Source organism: Strigops habroptila, chromosome 7 (genome assembly GCF_004027225.2).
Source record: "Strigops habroptila isolate Jane chromosome 7, bStrHab1.2.pri, whole genome shotgun sequence".
Lineage (NCBI taxonomy): Eukaryota > Metazoa > Chordata > Aves > Psittaciformes > Psittacidae > Strigops > Strigops habroptila.
Window position 1 is genome coordinate 54,026,738 of NC_044283.2, and position 23,982 is coordinate 54,050,719.

Consider the following 23,982-nt stretch of genomic DNA (forward strand, 5'->3'; position numbering starts at 1 on the left):
GACTCAACAACAGAAGACATTCATTACAATTTAACTCTCAAACAAACCTGAGCTTAAAAATTAAAAATACAATTAAAATGAAAATTAAAATTAAAAATAAAAAATGAAAACCTCTGAAGTAACTTCCAGTACACTCCCACTCCAGGAATGCTGGTGACGTGAGAGAATCTTGAAGGGAGTATACCACTGTTTCAGCTTTTATTCTAAAACCTACCAGGCTTTCGAAGACTCATTTCAAAGACTCATTTCAAAGACTCATTCATTGCACAGTTCTAGAATGGGTAGTATTGCTTACTTCAATACCTACACATTCATTCCATTTCATTCCCTAATATTAGTGCTCAAATATCAACAACCCGGCTTCCCTGACATACTCTTCTTAATACCTTACAGCCTTCCTACTTTTCTGTATTCTACCACCAACCTTCTTCCTCCTGACAAAAAAAAAGAAAATCAGGCATTATCTTACCTTCAGCCAGGTAAGAGTTAATTTTCTTCTTTGTAGCTGATGCAGTGCTGTGTTTCTGCTTTAGTCTGAGAACAGTGCTGATAATACACGGATGTTTTAGTTGTTTCTGAGTAGTGCTCACCCTAAGTCAAGTACTTTTCAGTCTCTCACCCTCTGCCAGTGAGGAGGGGCACAAGAAGCTGGGAGGGAGCAGAGACAGGACACCTGACCCAAATGGCCAAAGGGGTATTCCATACCATAGCACACCATGCCCACTATACAAACTGGGTAAAGCTGGCCTGAGAGAGGGCCGGTTACTGCTCAGGGACAGGCTGGGCATCAGTCAGCTGGTGGTGAGCAATTGTATTGTGCATCTTTTTTTTTTTCTTGGGTTTTATTCCCTTCTCTCTCCCCTTTCCATTACTATCATTATTTTTGTCATTACATTTTACTTTATTTCAATTATTAAACTGTTCTTAACTCATGGATTTTACCTTTTTTTTTTTTCCCTGATTCTGCTCCCCATCCCATCAGGGTGGGGAGAGTGAACAAGCAACTGCATGGTACTTAGTTACCAGCTGGGATTAAAACATGACAGGCATTAAGATTACATTTGTTTAAAAAGAATGATGAATGGAAAATGTTGCTGTGTAGATAACTGAGAAAACATTTTTATCATGACCTTTTTCAAAAGGATATTAATGAATTACCAGGAGAAACAGAAAGGCAGCCTACCAGATCATTGAAGCATTGAGACATGCTGGAGCTACGTGACAGAAATAGGGAGAGAAAGTGCTCCATTCTTTTACCAAAGACATACATGACAGCAAGCTACTGTATCAAATCTGTCCCGAACACTCTCTGCAATTTGTTACCAACTACTGTTTTACCTTTCCCACATGTTCGTTAACACTAGTGGAAATAAATTTTACCTAGTGTAGTAAGTTTCTCTAATATTTTGTGAAGATCTTTTGTATCGCAATAAAACAGTGCTCTAAATGGTTTACAAAATAATTAAACAACACATTTTGTTATATTTGTTTTTTTCTTTTCCATTTTAACCGGGTAAAAAAAAACCTCCAAAGGAAATATGTTATAGCTTCCAGGAACTTTGAAAGACAGAACAGAAAAAATCCCCTTACAGTTAAGAAACAAAGGTGTCTTCCAGAATTTATTTACCCCCTCTTTTTTACAACCAAAACAATTCAATGTGAAAAAAACAGTGCTGTTTTCAAAAATAACTCCCAGTATGCATTGCCTTAATATGCAATTGTTGTCCAAGGCACAGGTTTACGTTGAAATGTTATTTCAACTGAAAGAGACAACATCATTCTAAAGAGAAGAGACCCTTACAGAAAAGACTCAGGAACACAGACTTGGGGGATAGGGAAGGGAGGACAAGCTAGGTTTTATTTGTTAATAGGTTAAATGGACAGTAAGAAGAGCCAGAATTAGTTAAAACACACAAAACCTCCATACACTTCAAAACTCAACCAGAATTAAGCAATAGACAGTGCCAAAAAAAAAACGTTCCTAGAGCACTGAACAAAATACATTCTCTAATTACTATCTGTCCCAGAGCAACTTCTTGCTAGTCTACTTAAAAATAGTAATAAAATTGCATCAGGGTCTCAGATTCCACATTCAACTTCACTGGAAAAAAAAAAGAGCTACAGCTAAGTAGCTTTTCAGAAGAATAACTAAAACAAAAAGATCCTCAGAAATCTGTGACCGTACCTGTTAACCAGACTGTGCATCCACGAAAACCACTTCTTGTTCCTACCACTTGGCCTCTCTTATTCCTGCTGACATGATGAGCTTGGTAGGTAACATTGGTTGCCCTCTGCATTCCCTGTAAAAGGAGCAGCTGATTAGGTCTTTAACTTCTGAAAGGGTGAGCTGGCAGACCATACTGAAACTTCTTCACAGGCACAAAGAAAAACTTGAAGACAGACCAATGGAAGTGAAAACAATACCAAATTCATCAGCTGCAGCATAGATCAAAGGACACAAAGGAAATTAGAAAAGCCACCCATAGCAAACCACATCCCTTGTGCTCCTTCTGTGAAACTTGGGATTGCCAGGTTAGGCAACTATTACTTTCAAATACAACTTCATAAAAATCAACTATATAAATTGAGATGATCTGCTAGACTTTACTTCTGTTCAAGTCATTTAATGGTAAGATCAAATGGATTCTCTCTCTCTCTTTCTCTCTGAGCTTTCTGAGGTTTCTCTCATAAAACAGCCAAACATTGGCTCATTTTTAACTCTTAAGTGACCTTTTCATTGCAAACTATGCACGTCTGGTCCAACTTTCAGTTCAGCAGACACATCTCCCAACCACTCTGCCTTTACCTATATTTTTAGTCTCCAGAACTGAGCCAGATATATATTCTGAGTGCTTAAAGAAAGTACTTTTTCTAAGTGATTTCCTAAAGAATTTACTTTTAAAGATGGGATTTTTGTAACATCATTTTAATTAAAACAAAGCTGGTTACAGACTTTCTTAAAACAATTTATTCCTCATAATAAGCTGCTGTATGAGTATCTTAAGAAAAACGACACTGTCGTCAAATGCATTTCACAATTTAAGGTGAGGGAACCCACAGGAAGATCAGCCTCAGCATTCCCTTCAGCTTTAATGGTATCACGTAACATGAACTTTGTTCATAAAAGATTGAGACCTTAGATAACTTAGATAACCAGAGAATGAACAATCTAACAGAAAAAGAATGCTAAAAAAAAGGTATGGGGGTGGAATTAGTGGTGTATGTAATGCTGCTTTGACTTCCCTTGCTTACAAACCTATTCTAATGTATTTGCACTATCTTCTCTTCCATCATTTTATGATGGAAAGAAAAGCTGGAAAGAAAAGCAGTTACGAAATCCAATAAAAACGAAAGAAGGGAGGATGTTCATTTACAGAGTACTAGCAGAGAGCTGTTCATAGTTTTAGACAGAAACACCACAAACTAGGGTTAACAGAAAAATGGTATCTACTTGTGGCTTCAAGAACTGCTGCTACAGCATTCTTCTGTAGAAAAACACTTCAAAGTTTATCTATAACCTAAGTGGAAGTTATGAATTTGTGTGATTCTATGTCCCCACCTCTATACACAGCTGGGCTCATAGTTAATACAAACAGAAACAAGGTGGGAACATATGTTCAAGTTTTTAGACACAACTCCATAATTCAGTGGTGACAGTCCAACATCTAAAATTAGATGAAGACTGAATACCAACCCATAAGAAACCACCACCTGCAAACAGGTTATAACCATACAAAATGAAGGTGTATTTGCTGATCATGCTACCTTCAAATAATTTATTTCCAAAACTAAAGCTGTTTTGCCCGTGAAATTATCGCAATATAGATAACTAAAACCAGAAGTCAAAAAGTCAAAAAAAATCAGTGTCTTTCTTCTTATAGCAGAAACAAATACACACTTCATAAAATTGGAGATATTGGCAAGCAAATGCACAGATTGTGGAATTAAAAACAACAAAAAGAATTCAAGTACTTAGCTTTCAATTAAAAGAAAGATATACTGTGCATATACTATACATAGCAATTCAAACTAATACATTAATAGCAACATTCTTTCTCATCAATTCCAGTTGTACTGTATTGTACCAGGCACTGGAAAAACACAAGACAGTCTCGAAGCACAGCTCCCATGCCACTGCCTCTTTTACGATAAAATGTAACAACACACATACTTTGCTTTTGACTCCTGGCGATCAGTATGTTATCAGACTCAAATACTTTGGAGGTCAAGGTCTCATCCAAGGAGACTTCTTCCAGACTGTATTCAGTAAATTACATTAGTTTTCTTTGTTCTCCAGAACTAGCAAAGCAGCAATGCAACTGATCAGGGTATTGCACTAAGCTTACAAAACACATGAAAGCAAGCACCAGGGATTCTTAAAATGACGAAAAATGATACGACTTTAAAAAAGAAGAAACAAAAAAGTATCAAGCAACAAACGAGTAGAGATGACAAATCACAGCAACAAGAAAGCCAATAGAAGGCAGGAGTACAAGGCACGCAAGTGCAACAGAGCAGCCAGCAAGCTCAGGGGTGGGACAATAATCCTTCAGAAGCAGGCATCCAAGACTAAAGGTTAAAGTGCCCAAAGTGCTTGCATGCATTCAAAACCACACCTATCCCCACCTTTTGTTTATGTGTGCATGCACACAAGACAGCTCGGTACTACACCTGGACAAAGTAGCAAAACCTTCCTTATCTTTCAACAGAAAACAGCTTTTTATAGAGGTGCTCTGAAGAGTTAATAATTTAGCAATTCATTCTCTCATGCTGAAAAAAACCCAGCAACCTAGGAGTGTTTCCTAATCCTGTTCACTTTGCTACTAGATGATTCACTACCACTGCTGAGCAACAAAAGCCGTAAGCTAGATCCTCAACATCATACATTTTTAATTACTACCCCTTACATATACACTTACTACAAATATTGATGTGGTACAGAAGAATACTCAGGAGCAGAAATCAGTGGCTCACATTGGTTGTGCTCTTAAATTATTTAGCCAGTCTTAAAATTCCTGTACATAAAATTTCATGAGTATCAATTGATGAAATTAAATGGTCATCCAAAATGATAGCAGAAATGAAGAACAGTCATTTCCTTTTACACTGCATCAAAGCATTGCTCACCTTGGAGATCCATATTATCAATGTTAAAAGAAATGAAACATAGAAAATGAGTAACAGGAAAACTCAATATGATGAATAGGCACTGTTTTAAAAAGCTATTTTAAACTTCTTAGCCTAATTACATTCAGTAGAATAGTCACTACTGAAAGAACACACTAAATTTTTGTAAAGGGGCTAATGAAAAAAAAGGCATTAATCTCAAAGTTCTTTATCTGCCTTTTTTTTTTTCTTCCTACAACCATTGGAAATTTCCTCTCTTGACTTGTCCACAAAAATATTTCTTCCACCCCGTGTTACACATTAAGTGTTTCTGCACTACATATACAAACACTGCATTTTAATGTTTTCCCTCCTGCTCACCATGTTAAATAATGCTCTGGTCCACTGTGTTTCATTCTAACAGCAACGTCAGCTGAGAAGGCTGACATATCCTTCCTTTCTTCTCCCCCACTATGCCAGTTCGTGTCTCACATGAAACCTGAAGTGCTTCAATAGAACACTGTCTTTGTACTGAAGATAAAAAAATTGGAGTAACAAGCCTTTCATGTTAGATGTGCACTGAAAAGCTGTACTAACCGAGCAAGAAAGGATGACTCCGCAGCTTACTTTTTTGGCATAAAGGTAACCTTTCACTTTGCAGGTAGTTGACTGGGGAAATGAGTATAGACATCTAAGAACTATGGAAACAGAAGAAAGACAGAAGATGTGGACCAAAAGGAAATACAACTCTGTCAATTTATCTGTATAAATATTTGTTGAGATAGACTTGACCCATATTTATTTTCTTATCTTATTCTTGACGTTTTGCCCAGTTGCAACTATTTATTTTTTTTGCCAAAGCCAAATCTGACTATCAGTAACAAACACCTTTGATGTAAGAACTCAGATCAGACATCCAGATGAAGGAGAGCAAACTCAAGTTGCAACACCAAGATCAAAAGGCAGCAGAAAAGATTATTGGTTAATTGTTTCATAATTAACAGGCAGATCATTACACTGGCATAAAATGAATTTATTCTTCATTACTTCAGAGCAACAATGAAATATTGTGCTTTTACAGTCACGTGACATCACATTTTAACTTTTCACAAAGAAAGACCCCTGGGGTAGGAAGTAAAGCTTTCAGTGGCAAGCAGAAACTCCCCACGCTACAGCACCAACTTGAGGCAGCTTTGAGGTTGGAAGCATCAGGAAAGAACTATGTAAAGCACAGGCATGGTTTCTATACAAACTATATATACTCAAGAAGCTGTGATTAATTCCATAGTCTTCTGCTGTAAAATGACAGCGCTGATTCCCCAAGCGAACAACACCCATAAGCTAACAATAGCAACAGATCCAGCATCACCTCTGAAATGAAGTCTTATCTTTAATGCCTTTCCCATTTCCCAAACATCTCAGATACATTTCTAGGCCATTTGCTAACTTGCTCACCATGTGCCTCTTATAAACAAGGGCTATCCCAATAACACACATTTTTATGACATTTATTCTTCAGCACTGACAGCTCAACCAAGTGATAGGTGTCTTTCTCCCACCAAAATGCTCTCCTCAATAGCAAAACAACAACTCCAACAGGCTGAACATTGCCCATTTCCTTTGTCTACATACAAACGCAAGCAAGGAGAATGGACATAGTTCCAATATAAAAATTCAACTATCTCGGATGCTAAAACAATGGCATTTCACCCGAAAGTCTAGTCCATATGTAGATGAGCTTTCAGGACCTGTTCACCAAAAGATCTGCCAGGAATGCCTTCCAACAGCTACTTCCTCAAATTCTGGTTTGAAATTTTGTGCCTTGATTTGGACAACTGTGCTTGGAAAAGGAGAGCAAGCCCAGAAATGGTATCTGAACAATAAGATGTTTTGCAGAGATTAAAAAACTAACAATTCGCTAATCCCTATTCTGCCATAGCCTACAGCATTAAATTTCACACTTCGAACAAAAACTCTTACCTTTATCCTCACAACTGCCCTTCAGAACAATTTGCCACAGTGATACTGATACAACAGGGCATCTAAACACCTTTGCATGAAGCACCGCCCAACTTGCCAAATGCATGCCCTCCTGCCACTGTCACAAATGCTTTGTTCTAAAGCTGGGACAGTTTCAAAAATCACAGCACCAGAAAGCAACCAGAATATTGTACAGTACTTGTTGATAACCGTACTATAAGTAGCATATCTTCACTTGCCACCTGCCACAGTAACAGCATAACCAAAACCAGAGATAGCTTATTCACCAGTGCTGGAGTGGAGTCATTAGCTGGCATTAAAAGGAATGGACAAAAACGAAGCCAGAAATGCCTCTGCTGAATATACTCTCAGGAAAAAGAACTGGAGCAAGCTCTCTTGAGGAGTTACCTGCAAAATGATGCAACACCTCCATCGCGTTAAAAATTAGAGCTACACTAAAGTGTTCCACAAGTCTCCCTATCACACTAGCGTAATTGCGGTATTTGAAGCCAAGCTGCTCTGTAACTTGGAGGTGGCTGTGCTCAGAGCTGGGCTTGACAAGGGGATTTCCACAGACAGAGGTGTATTTTGGATAGTGCTGGATGCCCAGAGAAAGTCTAGAAGACAAGGCTCTGCCTACTCTCCTAGGGGCTCCCAATTCCATCAGGGTATAATGGTTCACTTTGACTTTGCTCTCAGCTGAACAGACGCAGAGTCAGAAGTGCCAGAACATTTGTGTGTGAGGCATGTGAATCAGCAGCACTTTTTTTCCCTGGTGAAGCTTACTGAATTATAAAGAGCAATTCAGACGATGTCTGCTGAAGAAAAAGGGAGAAGTAGACATCTTCCTCTGCTTGCCACGTAACACAGAGGGGATTGCTAACCTCAACTGAACTCACTGAACAGTTGATGTCAGTTAACTTTTTGTTAATTTCAGTTAATGTCAGTCAATGTCAGTTAATACTCCCTGGGTTCTGCCCTAACATTTTGCTGGTTTGGGCAAATCCATCTTGGCTTTGCTTCTGACAAATTAAATGATACTGAGTAACTTTTGAACACACTTTGTTACCCCCACCCAGACATGATCTATTTCACTGTCCTCATAACATCTGATTTTGCCTTTTCCTCACAGAAAGTAAAAGAATGTAACTTGCCAATTACTTTCCTATGTAAACAAGTTTAAACTTGTACAGAGTGGAAGAGACTTGGACAGGCACAACATCTACTGAACATTTCTTTTTAGTACAATACCAACTTTCCCGTTTTCAGACAACCATGAGACTCTTTTCTTTTTCTTTAATAGATTTGTCATTTTAATAAGAACACAGTGGCCTGTACTACTTACAGTAAGACTTCAAAGACTGGTTTACACTGTTACTTTTACATCAAATGTTTTCTGGATCTTATCCGTCATCTGTTTCAGCTCTATTTCATAGTTGAAAAAAATCATACTACTTTTCACTTGTCTTGCATCATCAAAAGTATCAAATGTTCTCAAAGGCCTGCAGTGTATCTTCTAAATAGCTGCGTTTTGGTCTTCGCTGTAAATGGATCTTCCCCCATCTTTATGACTAAGAATGAAGGCTTTAGTTAGATTTTTTTTAAGCCCTGTCTCGACAGTTTTCCGCATAACACCCACCATACAAAGAAGCTCAGTCTTTGGCCAACCCAGGTTTATGAATGGCCACATTGTACATCGCATTCTTAAGTCTTCCTTCTTCCAGCGCCCTGGAAGCTGAGGGCTCAGGACAGAAAAGGCACGGACGAAACCCCCAGCCCCCCGGTCCCCTCCGGAGGGGCTTCCTGCCCTGCCCCACAGGCTGCCCCCTCCTTTCCCAGGGCAGCGACGGAAAACCGGCACACCGCCGGGCTCCATGGCGACGCTCCTCTCAGGGAGCCCGCGCGGCCGTTCCGTTAACCGTCTCTACCCACGCCGCCCGCGCGCGCCCTCCAGCCCGCATCCTTCCCCTCCCCGCCCCGGGCGGGCGGGCGAGAGGCAGCGAGCGGGGCAGGAAGCCCCCGTCCCGGCTGCCGCCCACTGCCACATCACCACGGCCCTCGACCGCGTCTTCCTTCCCTCACCACTCCGCCCGCTCCGCACGCCCCGCTCGCCCACCTGCCCACCGGCACACCGGTCCCCGCACACCCGCTCACCCAGTTCGGCACCCTGTTGCTCAGCTTGACTTTCTTGCACTGGCTCTCGGGCAGCTCCATGGCCGCGGGGGGATAGCGATGGGAGGGAGGAAGGGAGGAAGGAAGGAAGGAAGGAAGGAAGGAAGGAAGGAAGGAAGGAAGAGAGGAGCAATACGCGCCTTCCAACTGATGCTAGGTACGGCTGAAGCCGCAGCAGCCCAGGCGCTGTGCCGTGTGCGCGTCCCCGCCCGCGCCTCGGCCAAAGGTGGTGCAGGGCGGAGCCGCGGACCGACGCGGGGAGGTGGGGGGAGCACAGGAGCGGCCACGCGCGTGCGCCGCGCCGTGACGATCGGCAGGGTGGGCGGTGGCTGCGGCACGCAGACACTTCCGCCGTTGTCGGCCCGGGACGCCCGCGGCTGCCCCTGCCGGGCGGCGGGCGCTGCCGCGGGCGCCCGTCAGCCAGAGGCTCCCATCTCCCGGGAGGAAGGCCGTTACACCCCTGAGGAAAAGTTCGGAAGCGGGACAAAGCGGCTATCTCATTTTTCTGTGACAGGGACAAGCTAAGGACCTCGCCTGAGCAGAGCACCCTCTCCCCTGCCTTTGAGGAGAGACAGGGCTTCGCTGCAGCCTTACCTTGGAGGTGATGAAACGCTGAGAAACATCAGAGTGTAGACAGGAGTGACTTGGAAGACAAGGATTGCTTTAATTGAATCTCCCACCTTACGAGGAACCCAACAAACACAGCTAATCCTCTGCTGTGTTCTAGGAAATCTCTTACCGCGAATTTGGCACAAGAAGTTCTTGGATTCTAACTTCAAGACAGGAACTGCCTTAGCAATCAGGTCCTAATCTTAAGGTGGAGATGATGCCATGCTAACAGGAGTTACATTTGCTGTATAAATATTAGTCCATTTATATCACTTCAAGAAAGTAATTGCTTTAGCACTTAAGTGCTAATCTTAAGGTGGAAACAGTGCTGCACTAACATGAGTTGCATTTACTATAAAAATATTAGCCTATTTACAGTCTGTCTGTAGATTGTTTGTTCTCTGACAGTTTACACAGGAAATAAAAAGGCTGCCTTTGTGGTTGAATGTTTACTTCTGCTATATCAGAAAGACATTCTTCCGAAGATACTAAGGTGTTGGTATTAAAGCATATTTTGAAATTCAGATTAAAAGCTTATTGTCCTTATGCAAGGTAGATGACCTCCCTGAAATCAAGAAAAATAATTAGAAACACTGCCAGGCAATTTGAAGGTCAGATAGAATTAATACAACCATTGTAGTTACTTATTTAGGCTCTTGACTTGAATGACAAGGTTGTAAAGCATGCAGCCTTGCAAGTAACTGTTCAACCGGCAGCGCCTGGCTACATTCTGACCATGGCAAACAGTGGCAGAAGCAGGGCCTGGATTTTAATGAGCGGAACCTCTCGAGCAGTGCTCTCCCAAGCATGGAAGAAGACCTAGCATGCTGCCCTGGAACAAGGAGCTGAGGACTTTCACTGGTCATTATTCAGTTATGCCTAGGGCACACTTGGTTAACTGCGCTTTGTGCAACATTGCTTTACGCAGCTTGGGTCACTCTAAATGTTATTTGCAATCACTTTGTTTTTAAAATCCTACTGTTATTTATCCTAACTGTACTGATACAGATTGCTGCTCATGCATTTTGCCTCTCTAGCATCTTAACCTCCTCTAACTATTAAAGAGGGAGATGAGAAGAGCATTTTTTAAACATAGGAAGAAAATATATGTTAATTTATACAAAAATTTGGGGACAAAGAACAGCCTATGAATTCTTTGTAAGGTTATGTGTAAGTTCTGCATGGCTATTAAGGTGGAAGTGCCAGTTCCACTTTCCTGAAATCTTTCATGATGGATTGATTTCAATATCCAAGCGAGGTGTTTTCTGAACTTCAAAAGCAAATTTCTGCAGGAGCTCTTAGTGAAATTCAAATCAATAAACAATCTCTGTTGAATTGCTTAATCTGCTTCCTGAGTTCAAAAACTGTTCTCATGACAGCAGGTGCTCTTGCAACCCTTCTCTATGGAGCTGTTGTGCTACATGCCTGTGCCCTGTTAAAGTCTGGTAAGAGAATGATGGCAAAAATCCTGTCATGAGCTAAATCTTTGGCTAGTCTGAGCCCCCAGAAAGAACCACTCTACCTCTGGAAGAAAAATCAGGATTTAGTATTCTTGAGTTGATTGTGATGTTGAATACTTCTGCCAAACATCTACTCTGTAAAATGACTATAATAAATTTTCATTTAATGTTCTTGCAGGAGCAACAAAAACAAAGCGTCCACTACTGTTGTGTTTAATTTCAAAAAGGCAAATTGCATAAAAATTGAGGTACTTGTTAAAAAGGAATTACTAGAATCTTCATAGGCAGCATGGGAGCTCCTTAAAAAACTGTTAGATTCTGATTGGAAGATTGGTCAAAACAGGCTTCGAGCACAGATAACTTTTAGACAAAGCAGCCTACAGCCACGTAATAGCACTGAAGAAGGACTGACAGCCTAGAGCAAATTCTACATATGGACATACTGACAAGGGAAATCCTTTCAATTCTACATAGGGGTAATGCCATAGAAAGTAAGTCTAAATATGTCAGTTGAAACAACAGATCTAAATCAAACTTTAGGATGTTCAAAAATAGACAAGATTATTTTGAGTAGCTTCCAGACATCAATTATAACATAAAAGGAATGTCTGAATTAGACTTGACTACAGATTAAAGACAAAGTATTCTGTTCTTCAAGACTGACTATCTACTTGTATGTGACTGATACGCAAATGCAGAAATGCCTTACCTATAAATATTAAGATCCATGTTCTCTTAATTCTAGAAAGAAAAAAAATATTAATGAAGCATTCTCTAAAATCCACCTTCTGTAGTCACTTTCAATAAGATGAGAAATTAGAGTAGAAATGCCTTTAATACTGGAATTGCTCCTCTGGTAAACATTCTGATCAAGTTTTGATGACATTCATGGTCATGTAAAGATGCATCTATACCCCCAGCAGTGTAACGCAGGTGGTCATGCAGGCTGGCTGCAGTTTTGTTGGTTTTGTTGGTTTGGGCTTTTTTTGAGAGATGTCATCTTCAATGTAGATCCTGTTGCCTACATAGGAAAGACTCTTCACTGTTCCGTCAGCATTGTTTCCAAACTTTATTTCTCACATAAATCATTCTTGGCACCGTTCTGGTGAGAATTTCAGAATGCCTTTTGAAGAGATTAAGCATTTTGTTCAAGCTCTTCGCAAGTATTTTTTGACACTGGAAGTAGGACCATGAAGCAGTCTCGAATGGCTCTTTAACCACACATTCCTTATTCAGTGGTCTCCTGTTGGAAGTGCTATTTTTCTTCTGTCACCAGGTTTGTGTAGTGGAAAAGATGACCACCAAAGGCTACCTGAGATTAACAAAATTAACATGCGGATACTTACTTGTAGTGCACCTTGGGTTGCAGATAAGATATGCTACACACAAAACATGCAAATGCAGGAAGACCTGTATAACTCCCATATTTGAGAAAGATGGGAATAGAGGAGGCATTTCTGGGAACCCATTCTCTGTCTTTAGCAAAAGCTTTTATTAAATTATTTAATATTTGGACTGATACGTATGTCCAGCAGAACAATCTGGCCCAGCTGTTTAAAGAAGCCACAGAAAGAGCAGCAGAAATGCTAATAAAATCCCTGGGTGATGAGAATACCATTTGTTTTCTGACATACTGCTGAATGTTAAGCTCAGATTTTTTTTCATGTCCCACAATACTGAGGATTAGAGCTCTCTTCCCAATAATGTTACAATTATTACATCTGCTGAGTTTGCTCTTTAGACATATAAACTCACTCCATGTGCCGTCAGTGTTCAGAACAATCTATTTTGGCCAGCAGTGAAAGATGATGATTGGGGGCCAGTTCCAGGTAGTACATTGATGTTATGAGAAGCTGAACAGATGTCACACAGGTAGCAGGATACCTAGCCACGCTGTGTTGGCTGATGGAAGGCTATCTTTGACAAAGTACAAGAGAGGTAGATTGACGGAGGTACTGGCTAGCAAAGGGAGACAGCAACGGGCAGTGCCGATACTAGAGCTCTGGCTTAGAACTCCTGCTGAGTTCACAGGGTGCTCAGTTTGCAAAGTGAAATAAAATATGATTTTAATAGTGACGGGGTAAAGCAAAAGTGCATAGTGCACAATTTTGAAAAAGTTGATCCTCATGCTCCACGTTTTGCAATGCACACCTCTTTTAGAATGTTCTGAGCGCTGGCATTTCAACTGCTGCAAAAGCTGTGGTTACCGCTAGAGGTCATTCAATGAAGAAGAAATAACGCAAGCTTTCAGTTTGGTGATTTTCTGATTTGGAGTTTATTTGTCTTACTTTGTCATTAACAAGAAAAAAAGTCAACTTTACAAGATAGGTAAGTACCAGATAGCCAAAGATAATCTATTGTCCGGGTAGTCTATAGGCACGCAGTGACTGTAGGTAGTCCTAGGTGACTGCTGACATTTTCAGGAGTGCTAGTTAATTTGTTTGGGAACTAGACATACACCTAGAAACCTGAATACTTTTCTGTGTGCTTCTCCGTGTCTTTAGGTAACTAACACCCTTAAACAATCTGGTCCTAATTCCAGTGTTTAAAACTTAAAAAATATTTATCTATATGACAGATGTGTATTTTCAATATAAATTTCTCTATTTTATATTTAGGTACTACATAATTTCACCCGGTCTTTGGCAGATACAAGAAAGTACAGTGTATTGTTTATTCAAACATAAGGAGCAAGAATGAGAATCTTGAGATAGAGGGATCTCTAGTGAAGCAAAATGAAAGGCAGGATAACTTTATAGGTGTTTTCTCTATTCCTATTAAAGTCTTTGTTCAACATTTGAAGAAAACTACATTTTTTCCATTCTTTTTCCACATCTCTGGATGTGACGTTTTGTGGAAAAAAAATCTTGTGGCAAACCTGGTGGGTCTCTGGGATCATGAATGGAACAGAAGAAGGTTATCAGGCAGGAAGATAGGAAGATACTCAGAGAAGAAAACCAGAAGGATGAGCAGTTATAGCTTCTGTCAGGCGAGCAAGAGATGAAGAAGAGATATGCAACAGTTCTTACCCTAAAGACAGAGAAGAACCGGCTCTTAGCTATGATCCTAGTAGGAGAGATGAGCTGAGAAAGAAAGTGAATGTGAACTAACAGATTGTTTTCTTAGGGATGAGGACACACAGGGGACTTTCACACTTGTCAGCAATCCCAGGACATAATGTCTGTAGGGCTGTTTTTGCCAAATCACAACTGTTGAAAAGGAAGTTCCTTCCAACAGCATATGGTTTTCAACTGAAGTAAATATACTGTATATAAGGATTTGCAAAGTAATTTCTAATGTCACTGTGCTATTGAATTGCTTTCTCACCAGCTACAAGTATTTTACCACTTTGTTTGCTACGCACTACATACGTCATTTAGCTTAACAATAGTTTTGTCATTAGAATACAAACAATTTTTCTTTAATGAGAAAAGCTCTTTTTCAGAAATACTTGCAATACATTTTCTTCTTCAGTCATTTGATTTGTTGCAAATGGAAAGTCAGCCATTAGAGTGCTTTTCAATAATTTACTGCTCTCAACATGCAAACCCACCTCCTGAGTACAACACATTTAGGAGAAGAATATCTACCTCATCTTGAAAAGGTTTTTGGACTGCTAAATAGAGGACTGTATCATAAGTGTGCCCGCCTGTTAGAAACAACTGTATTAGCCTGACTTACCTGTTTGCCAATGCAACCATGGCAAATTTTGAAAATCTAACTAACTGATGTTAGCCCCAGGAACTCATTCTTCTAAAGAAAATTTCAGAAAAGTTATTTTAGGGGGTTTTTAGCAGTTTTGGCAAATACACATAATTTCAATCTCTGTTTTTTTTCTAAATGGAAATAGTGAGTTCCAAGATAATTCAGAATGTTGCTCATTTTTCCAAGATGGAAAAAACCAATCTGTATGAAAGTGTTACAAGTATTGTATACATGGATATTAAAAGATAGATTGGTGAGTTTTTTCACAGAATCACTAAACTTTGCAAGGTAGCTTCATAAGAACCACCTCTGAAAAAGTACATTACAGGTTTCCAGAAGGGTATGGTCTGCTTGTTCAAAACCAGGACAAAGATCATGAAATGCATACTGGAAGGGGAATGGAGGTATACATTATACCTCCATTATTTTTTGTTCAATATCAGACCTTTTGACTTAAGTTTTGGAGGACTACCCAAAACTACTAAAGCCCTAAAACCATGTACATGCTAACCATCCTTGAAAAATGAGCACTTTAAATAGGTCTGCAAAATTACTACTTGACTCTAAAGATTTTTGGCTGATCATTCTGTGTTTTAATTTCCCATTCTGTAACATATGAATAATCATTCTTTTTACTGGGGCTACTTAATTTGAGGAGCTTAATTTACTAGTACAGAATTATAAAGTGGGTTTTGATGGGGAACACCCAAGGGCCAAAGCTAACAGAGACTCAAAACACACTTATAGTTCAGTTCATAATGTGCTTAAATCCAGCAACTCAAGGCCAGGGAAAACTCTAAAATATTTATCCAAATGACAGACATTTTCCTAAAGGCTAAAAATATGAAATTATTTGCCAGATGTGAACGTCTGAAGCAACTTTAACTGAAAGACTTCCTTCAAGACATCTCTAAGGAACTTAGAATTCATGTTTTCCTAGAATAACTGCTTCAATCCCTCGTGGGACGCATTACCAACCAGAGTTATGAGCAGAGCTGTCTTGGTGATACCTCACACCCAGAGTTGGTCACTTCCTGCATCCCCTCTCCTGGTTGAAGGTGGCAGCAGCAAAAGTTGGTTGATTGGTCAGGTAACTAACAGCTAACTTGATTCCCAGGTAGCAATTTCTCACCTCTGTGCCTCAGACAGATGCTTGTCTCAGCCTGACTTTACTGTGGCTTTGGTCAGAGCAATACAGAGAACAGCCTGTGAAGTGTTTGTATCCAGATCTCTCAGGGACTGAAGTTAGAACAGATGATTAGTGGGCTTAATCAAATCAAAAGGAGCTGAAGGTTTTAGCCCTTTTTAAGAGGCTTTCAGCCCAGTAGCTAACAGGATCAATCTCTAAATGCTATAGTAGTAATTTATTTCCTTTTATTCCTTTTGATGTCTGAGAACAATACTCTTTGCTATGCTGATAAACACAGCAGCAAAATTGAAATATGAGAAAAGCAACAACAACAAATGCTGGCAGTTTAACTGTTCTTTCCTGTGGGCAAGTCAGTTTTGGTCAGACCCATTTACGCAGTCACTTTGACTCCTCTCTGTCTCCTCAAAATTCTCTCTTATGACAATAAACAATGTAAAAATATGGGAGGGAGGGTTTTATAAAGGTCTCTGAAACATAGACCTTTCAAACTTTTTCAACTTTGCAATCTCATTGAAGTGATCTTTTGAGTTGCTACAGGTCCCTAACCATAGAGCTAAACGAGATCACGAGGGGCACCCCTGGAAAAAGGTCTGGAATTATTGTTACTTTCTGAAAAAGACTGTGCAATCTCTTGGGCAAACTCTTCAGTGAGCACACCAGATGGGACTGCGTCCAGAATCTCACATTCCATTCAGCAACAGCAGGTAATGCTTCCAGGCTGGTACGCGTCTGTTCGGCAAAGCTTTGATTTTGAACTGGGGGAAAGAAATCCTGAATAAAAAATAGCCCCAAGAATGGTGCCACAGAGGCATTCAGAACAGGACATATCGAGGTGGGGAATGAATAAAAAGAGCTCTTTTCATCATCGTGTGAAGAATGGAGAGAGAAAAGGAGGCAGAGAAACTAGGAGAGAAGCTATATGTATATATGTATAAAAGAAAATAATGTTTTTATATTTATAAGAATATTTTTATATTAATACATTTTAAAAAGGGGGGAAATCTTTTTCTGAAACATCAGCCTGTAAAATGTCTCAGTAAGAATGAATCATTACTTCATGAACACTATAAACATGTGTCTTTATCATGAATCTTTGTTGTCGTATCTTTCTGCCATAAACAGTTCTAATTGTATCAGGCTTCCTTCCCAATGTCAAATGGTTCATTTAATATAGAATCTAATCAGATAAACTGGATGACTGCTAAACATTGTTATGAATATACTGTGTCTATGTGGAACATAGTTGTGCTCATGTACCTATTACAAGGATTTGAGTAATCTGATTATGAACTGTGTTTATCTTGGACTTAAAACATTGACTGTAAGCCCATATGTCACTTCTTTGCCTGCATTTTGAAGAAGTATTCCAAGGGAAGTTGGTATAAGATCATAACATTTTGGCTATTATCTTCTGGACAAGGAGATGCTTGTATTACAACCCACTCCTTCTGGTCTGTAGCACAAGAAAAGGATGGAGCATGTAAGCTACAAATCACCTGGTTGCATAAGATGATGACAAAGATAGAGCAGTCTTATGGAAAAGGGGGCTGATAAAAAAAATAATAAGAACTAACCTACATGGGCGTTTTTACCCAAGGTAGGTAGAGCAAATGCAGGAAGAAGTCCTGTCACATTGAACAGATAGACTCCTAATAATTGGAAAGAAAAAAGTGCATTGCATTTACATACTGTTCTCTAACAAATATATCTGCTACCTTGTAAGTAAAGACAGATCGTATTTTAGTTCTTTTGCTGCTTACTAAGTCTTTGCCTTCACATCTATGTGTGCCCAAAGAACTAAACCACAGCACATGCAAATTGAATTCTTCTTGAAAGTGCTTAACAACGAGCCTCAAGAGTCAACAATGGGCACAGAAATCAGTTTGTTGAACTGTATGTTCAGTTTCAGAAGGGTACACTGAAGTTTGCACCTCACAATACAAACACAAATGAAGCACCTGGAGTCTCTTTAGGCTCCAGAAGCTTAACACATATCAGGCCCAGTGGCCTGGGAGAAAACAGCACAACCTGCTATGTGTCCAAGGGGCAGACTGACCTGGTTTGTGGCAGCATTAGCTCATGTATTACATTGTGTTCCACTTGGTCATGACAGATGTGGCTGAAGTTTGTTTGGCATTTCTAAATCTCTATAAAGGTTATGTCTGTATATGGCTTTTAAAATCCATGGTTTAATATGTATTCACTTACATATTAATTCACATAAAGGACTCAAGTAACGTTCAACAGAATGCCTAACAGTAATTGAAGAAATCTTAGGAGATTTATTATTGTGCTGAATAATTTTTTATATTAACATTATTATGCAGAGTTGGATTGTAATGATATAAAATACAGCCATGCAGGAAAAGGAATGTTTCAACAATGTGCTTTTGTTCTCTAGAAAATTGTGCAGCAGAATCATCTTGCAAGATGTTGAGAGAACGAAAAATAAAACTCACAGTAATTTGAAAACAAGAGAACATTTGAATAGGAAGGACAAAGACGCAGAGCGGAAGAAGTTAAGATAGAAAACAAAGAAAGCTTTGATTTTGTAAAGCAAGGTGTACCTATGGCAGAATCATCACTGTATTCATATCCAAATTTTCTTTTATACAAAGCCTCTCATTTCAATCCTCTGTTGGTCTGGAAATCAAAGCAGATGATCAAGATTAAATTACTTGAAATGCAGACATATAAACACAGAGTCATCCCTTCAAGAAAATTGTTCTTGCTGAGTAAATTTTAGAGACAAATGTCAGTGCTCCATAAACACCACTGAATACTTCCACTGTTTACACATTCACTTATGATTTAGGGTAATAAACACCATAGTTGTTTTCGCTAGAAAAAAAGGTTACAGCTAGGTTTAGCTTACCACAGGTAAACACAATCTATATATATCAATCGGCAGTCAGTCAACAGAGTGTTACCTAAATTCAATCTACAGCACAGAGGGGAAGAAGCACAAGGATTAGTTGGTTAGGTTCTAAGCTAAAATGCTCCTACATGGAACTTCCACTTCAATAATTTACCTAAATAATTACACTGGCTACCTTAAGGTAAGACAGCTTTCAAGTCCCTCTCTGTAGGAGCTGGGCAGCAGAGCAGAGTGAAGAGCATGGTCTTGTTACTAGAATAAGGTGGAATATTGCCAAAGGAGTAGTTCATCCATATTTCAAACTTTTTCTTTCTTTTTTTTTTTTTTTGGGGGGGGGTGTAGGGGAAGGTTATTGTGTAGAATTTTGTCATAGAAAGGTAACCTACACTGATCAGGGCAAGGATCATGACAGGAAATGCACTCATTTCTTGTTTGGTTACTATTTATGATTTAAAACTCTTCAAATTAACCAAAAATACAGCTCAGAGAGAGATGGAAATGAAGTTTCTTTTAACTGAATAATTTGAATTTTCCTTAATAAATTTTTCTTTATGCTCTAGAACATCTTTACTGCTTTACTAGAATTATTTGATTTAGGGATAATTTCTTCACAGCAAACTCATTAGACCTTGTTTCAACTCACGTTGATTTTAGTCCCTCAGCTCGGTAAAGCTGTTACGTGACTTCATCCAGAACACGATTTCAAAGCTGCATACGAACAGCTGGCTACCTGCTGTGGGGGTAGCTCCATGTGATCCTGAACTTTTGTGCTTACTCCCTTTGATCTGGTTAAACTGACCTGTACCATAAAATTACTTCATTTCTTGCTGCCACTCACATTCACCTTGCCTCATGTGCCTGGAACCATCTCCATCTACTTGCATTCTAAGTATTTGCCTATACATACAGTTTTTCAGCAGAGTTATAGCGACCACTCCCCAGTGTATAGAGACAGAATTTACTAGCAGAAGTTCTTGTTCCTGAGTCTGGTTTTAGCTACTGGCTGTTCTCTTCTGATTTTTTTCTGGTTTGGTTTGGTAGAGCTAAAAATGAATGAGGAGTACTTTGTGGAACCTGTCATTATGGCACTCAGTGAAAATTGCACCAGATGAAAGCCTAGAGCAACTATTGTGGGAAACCACATCAGGAACCACTCTGTGTATATTTACACAGCAGCCTATAAAATTTTATTCTGATCTGACATAAGTATGTCCTTCATAATCTTCCAGTGCAATTTGAAATTGTACAAGTACAGTTTAATGTATCTTTTTTAGCTCAGAGAACACATTCTTCTCAGAGAATTTTGTAGGCTTCTTGGGAAATTTCCCAGAGATATAACTAAGGACGGATGGGCTAACCTGTCAAAAACAGAAGAAGAGAAAAAAAGAGAAAGCCAAGATAAGCAACTTACAGACCTGTCTTTTATACACAGACACAGATTGTTTATCAGGTAAGCATAAAAGCATTGTATTAAACCAAACCATAAAACCAGCTGTTTCTTCTCTACAAATACTATGTCATGAGAGGGCTCAAGGCACAATGTTGGCTGCCAAATCTTTAATACAGAAGAACAATTTGTTCAACATGTAAAACACAAACAAACGCCTCACAAACTTTCCCCTGCTCTTTAAACAATGCAAGCTTTTCATGTTATTTACTCAAAAAAAAAAAAAAAAAAGTAATTGAGATCCAGCAGGTGGTTTTCCACAACTTCACACTGCCTAAGATTCACAGCTCAAAGAACAAAGAGCAACCACCTTGTCCTGAGATGGCAGCATGATACGTATTCTGACTGAAGGTAACCATGGGCTCAACAGTCCCCACACAAAGTAACTCAAGCACACTCCTCCACACTTGATGCTTGTCAGAATCTATAGTTTGTCAGGTTTGGATAATTTCCTTTGCTCCCCACTTCAGCCTCACCCTTTCCATCTAGAGACCACATTTTCAGGCCACTAGCTTGAAAGGCTGTTATAGAGCTAGCATTTATAGCAACCCTTGTGGTTTATCTAGACAAAACAGGCCTTCTCTTCAGAATCTGTAATCTCTCACTTCAGAGCTCATTTTTGAAGCCCTTGATTCATTGTGGTTTAAAAAAACTTCTACGCAAAATGCACTTTTTGGCAATTAAGAAACCCACAAGCTTCTGGCCCTTTTGATCCATCTATCTTATGCCTAGGAAAGTAGAGGCTTTCCTCCATCTTAATAGGCATGTCCCTGAAATAGCAGATATGGTGGTACACACTGACCACCTATTTACATTTCAGGAGGACAGCAACAAAAAAAAATAACAAACACATACATTGTTTTCAAAGATGTAGAATAAGCTACTGCACCTCCTTGAACACCACTGTTAAAAACGGAAAGCATCAGACCAGGAGAGCTTTCTTTTCATATGCTCTGGCTTCAGGAGAAACGGCTCCAAAGTATCTGTGGCCAAGGCTTTGTGCTATAAGTAAGACAAATAGGAGTCAGAACATAGTGGGAAATATTAAGGCCTTCCATATTTCTAGATAAATGGTCAAACTTTAAACCCATGCTTTCGGAAATTCTAACTTGATGTGCTTTCTATACTAAGCAAAAATCAGATTTCTCTGGCATCATTACTGGGGATGCTAAATGGCTTCATTTACAGTGGATACTGCAAAGAAAAATCCAGTTCCCTATGCAAGGAGCAGGAGTTCAGATTCCTTCTTGAAATTTTTGCAATTCTCCTTCATGATTCCTTTCTACAGCATAGGGCAAACAATGCAATTATTGTTTCATCCTGAAATGGTATTTTTAAAGTAAGTTTGAGATAGATGTTGTAAGGAGCTAAACGACAAGTTTTATTCTTCACATTAAAATAAAGGATATAAGGATGACAGTTTCAGATGCGTTAGAAGATTTCAGCTCTTCAGTACTCTGCCAACATGGAAAAATTAAATTTTAAATATCTGTTAGTAGGATTTCTACTATTCCTGATGGGAATACCCTGATCTTTGTTCTTCCTTGTGCCCTCTGACAACATTCTCCAGAATGCTGGTCAGTCAGAATACTGTGCAATTCATGCATCTCTCCTGTTCTGGTGTAGGCACAGGAAAAACATCACGTGTTAATTAGGAAATATATCTGAGAAGGTCAGGATAATATGAACAACCAGAAAAAGTATCTCTTGAAGAACATAGCATATGATAGAGAACAATGATTCCGAATAAACTGATTAGTAATAGTGGTAAATCACAATAACTTCTAGTAACAAAGACAAGGAAAAATAGGCATTTCAGCAATTAACTTAAATGAGATAGAGTTACCAGAAGGCTTCTCTTTTATTCCCTAGTTTAGATAGCACCCCTGTGGATTTGCTGACCATTAGGCAGACAGCCAGATGAGTCCTGCAAAGTTGTGGCTTTAGGCACTTCAGTTCTGCTCCTAATCGGACAGTACTCCTCTGCAAGCTTATTTTTGGAATGACAAACTTTCTAAAAATCTGTCACTTTGCCTGGAATGATGAACTGAAAGTAGAGGGTTAATTAATTATGTGAATGAGGCAAGTATTGTATCGTATTACTAAAGCTTAGTAAATGGGAGTATGGAGAGAGAGGAGGAAGTAACCAAGTGAACTACAACCCTATTAAACTGACTTTAATAGTATGCAAGGTTTTATAACACAGCATAGCAAAGAACAATTAACACATCAAGGTAAATGGAAATTTGAAACAGTGAAGACTAAAAAATCATTTTAAGTGAGGCAGATTATATGAGATCTACCTAGTTGCCTTTTTTCAGAGAAAAGCAACTTCTTTTTCTAGTTAAAATAACCCAAATAAGCCTAATTTTGATGTACCTTATTAAACCATTTGCACATTAGCCCATCAAAAATTAGCCCATAATACGAAAAAGGCTTCACCATGAGAAAATAAGAATTCAGAGGTAGGAAATGAACTGGAATCAAAACAAAATTACAGAGAAAAACACAAATTCCTTGGTATTAGAGAGACTGTACTATCTTCACTACCAGGGCAAAAATACAAAGACACAACCTGTTGCGTTGAAAGGAAAAGTGTATGTTTGGAGGAAAGTTACCAGCAGAATTCCTTAGGATTAGTTTGGAGGCTAAAAATAGTAGATAGTATCATAGCTAATTTTGGTACAGCGTGTGTGCTTATGACATTTTCTGGTGACAAAGTCTGGAGGCAGTATCAAACTAGAAAAGGCTTGGAATATCATAAAGGTCACTGAACTTCAGTTACTGAAAAGGGATGAGGTTAAGATGTACAAAGTGCAAGGTTGCACACTTTGGAATTATTAACAGGAATTTTCTATCACCAGATAATACTTGACAGTTTATAAAAGACCTTTAGGTAAAACAACTAGTATATTCAGCTGTTGCAGCAGAACTATATACTACCGGTGAGATGAAGCTATGAAACCTTCCCCACGGTTTTCCTATAGGCAGGTAAGTGTACAACTGAAAGGATTTACTTAGCTTATTATTTCCTTGTTTAAAGAAAATCTGAGAAAAGGCTTATTATTGCTCTCCAAATACAGTGGGGACAAAGGAGGATAAGAGAAACACTGAAAGGAAAGATACCTGAACTTCCGTATCAGCGTAAGATCACCTGAGAAAATTGCCATGAAAATTTACCATGGAGATTAGAAAAGTTTCCAACTGACAGGGACACAAAGTACTGCAACAGCTTCCCAATAGGACCATGGAGGCGAAAAAACCCAAACCTGTTTTAAGATGAAAGCTTGATACATTTACAAATGGGATTATATGACCTGTTTAACTGCTGCACGAAGGAACTAGACTCCATAGTCTGTGTAATCTTTCCTGATCCGGCGTTCTATTTAGAAAAAAGCAGTTGGGAAGGCTTAAGCAATGACGGAAGCAAAAGGCAATAAGAACATTTCAGTCCAAATACAAAGGAACACAATTT

At 39.2% G+C, this 23,982-nt stretch overlaps 1 protein-coding gene and 1 long non-coding RNA gene across 6 annotated transcripts in view; one reads left to right on the top strand and one right to left on the bottom strand.

Annotated features, from left to right (window-relative positions):
* Nucleotides 1–9,583, bottom strand: part of PAPSS1 (3'-phosphoadenosine 5'-phosphosulfate synthase 1) — a 46,125-nt gene extending 36,542 nt beyond the window's left edge. For 3 of the 5 annotated variants that reach the window (XR_003992213.1, XR_003992212.1, XM_030491926.1), the window contains exons 1-2: nucleotides 9,241–9,567; nucleotides 2,186–2,300 (exon numbers count right to left, since the gene is read on the bottom strand). Coding sequence is in view for 3 of the 5 variants with exons in the window: in XM_030491926.1 (XP_030347786.1) it covers nucleotides 2,186–2,300; nucleotides 9,241–9,300 (175 nt within the window). In the remaining 2 variants the exon portion in view is untranslated. Of the gene's footprint in view, nucleotides 1–2,185; nucleotides 2,301–8,431; nucleotides 8,658–9,240 lie in introns of all 5 variants that reach the window. The other 2 variants (XM_030491927.1, XM_030491928.1) reach the window with 2 other exon arrangements.
* On the top strand, nucleotides 637–22,360 carry LOC115610419. The gene is made up of 3 exons (XR_003992215.1): nucleotides 637–736; nucleotides 19,403–19,408; nucleotides 22,350–22,360. It is a non-coding gene; the product is annotated as an uncharacterized LOC115610419 (long non-coding RNA).
* The last annotated feature ends 1,622 nt before the right edge of the window (nucleotides 22,361–23,982 follow it).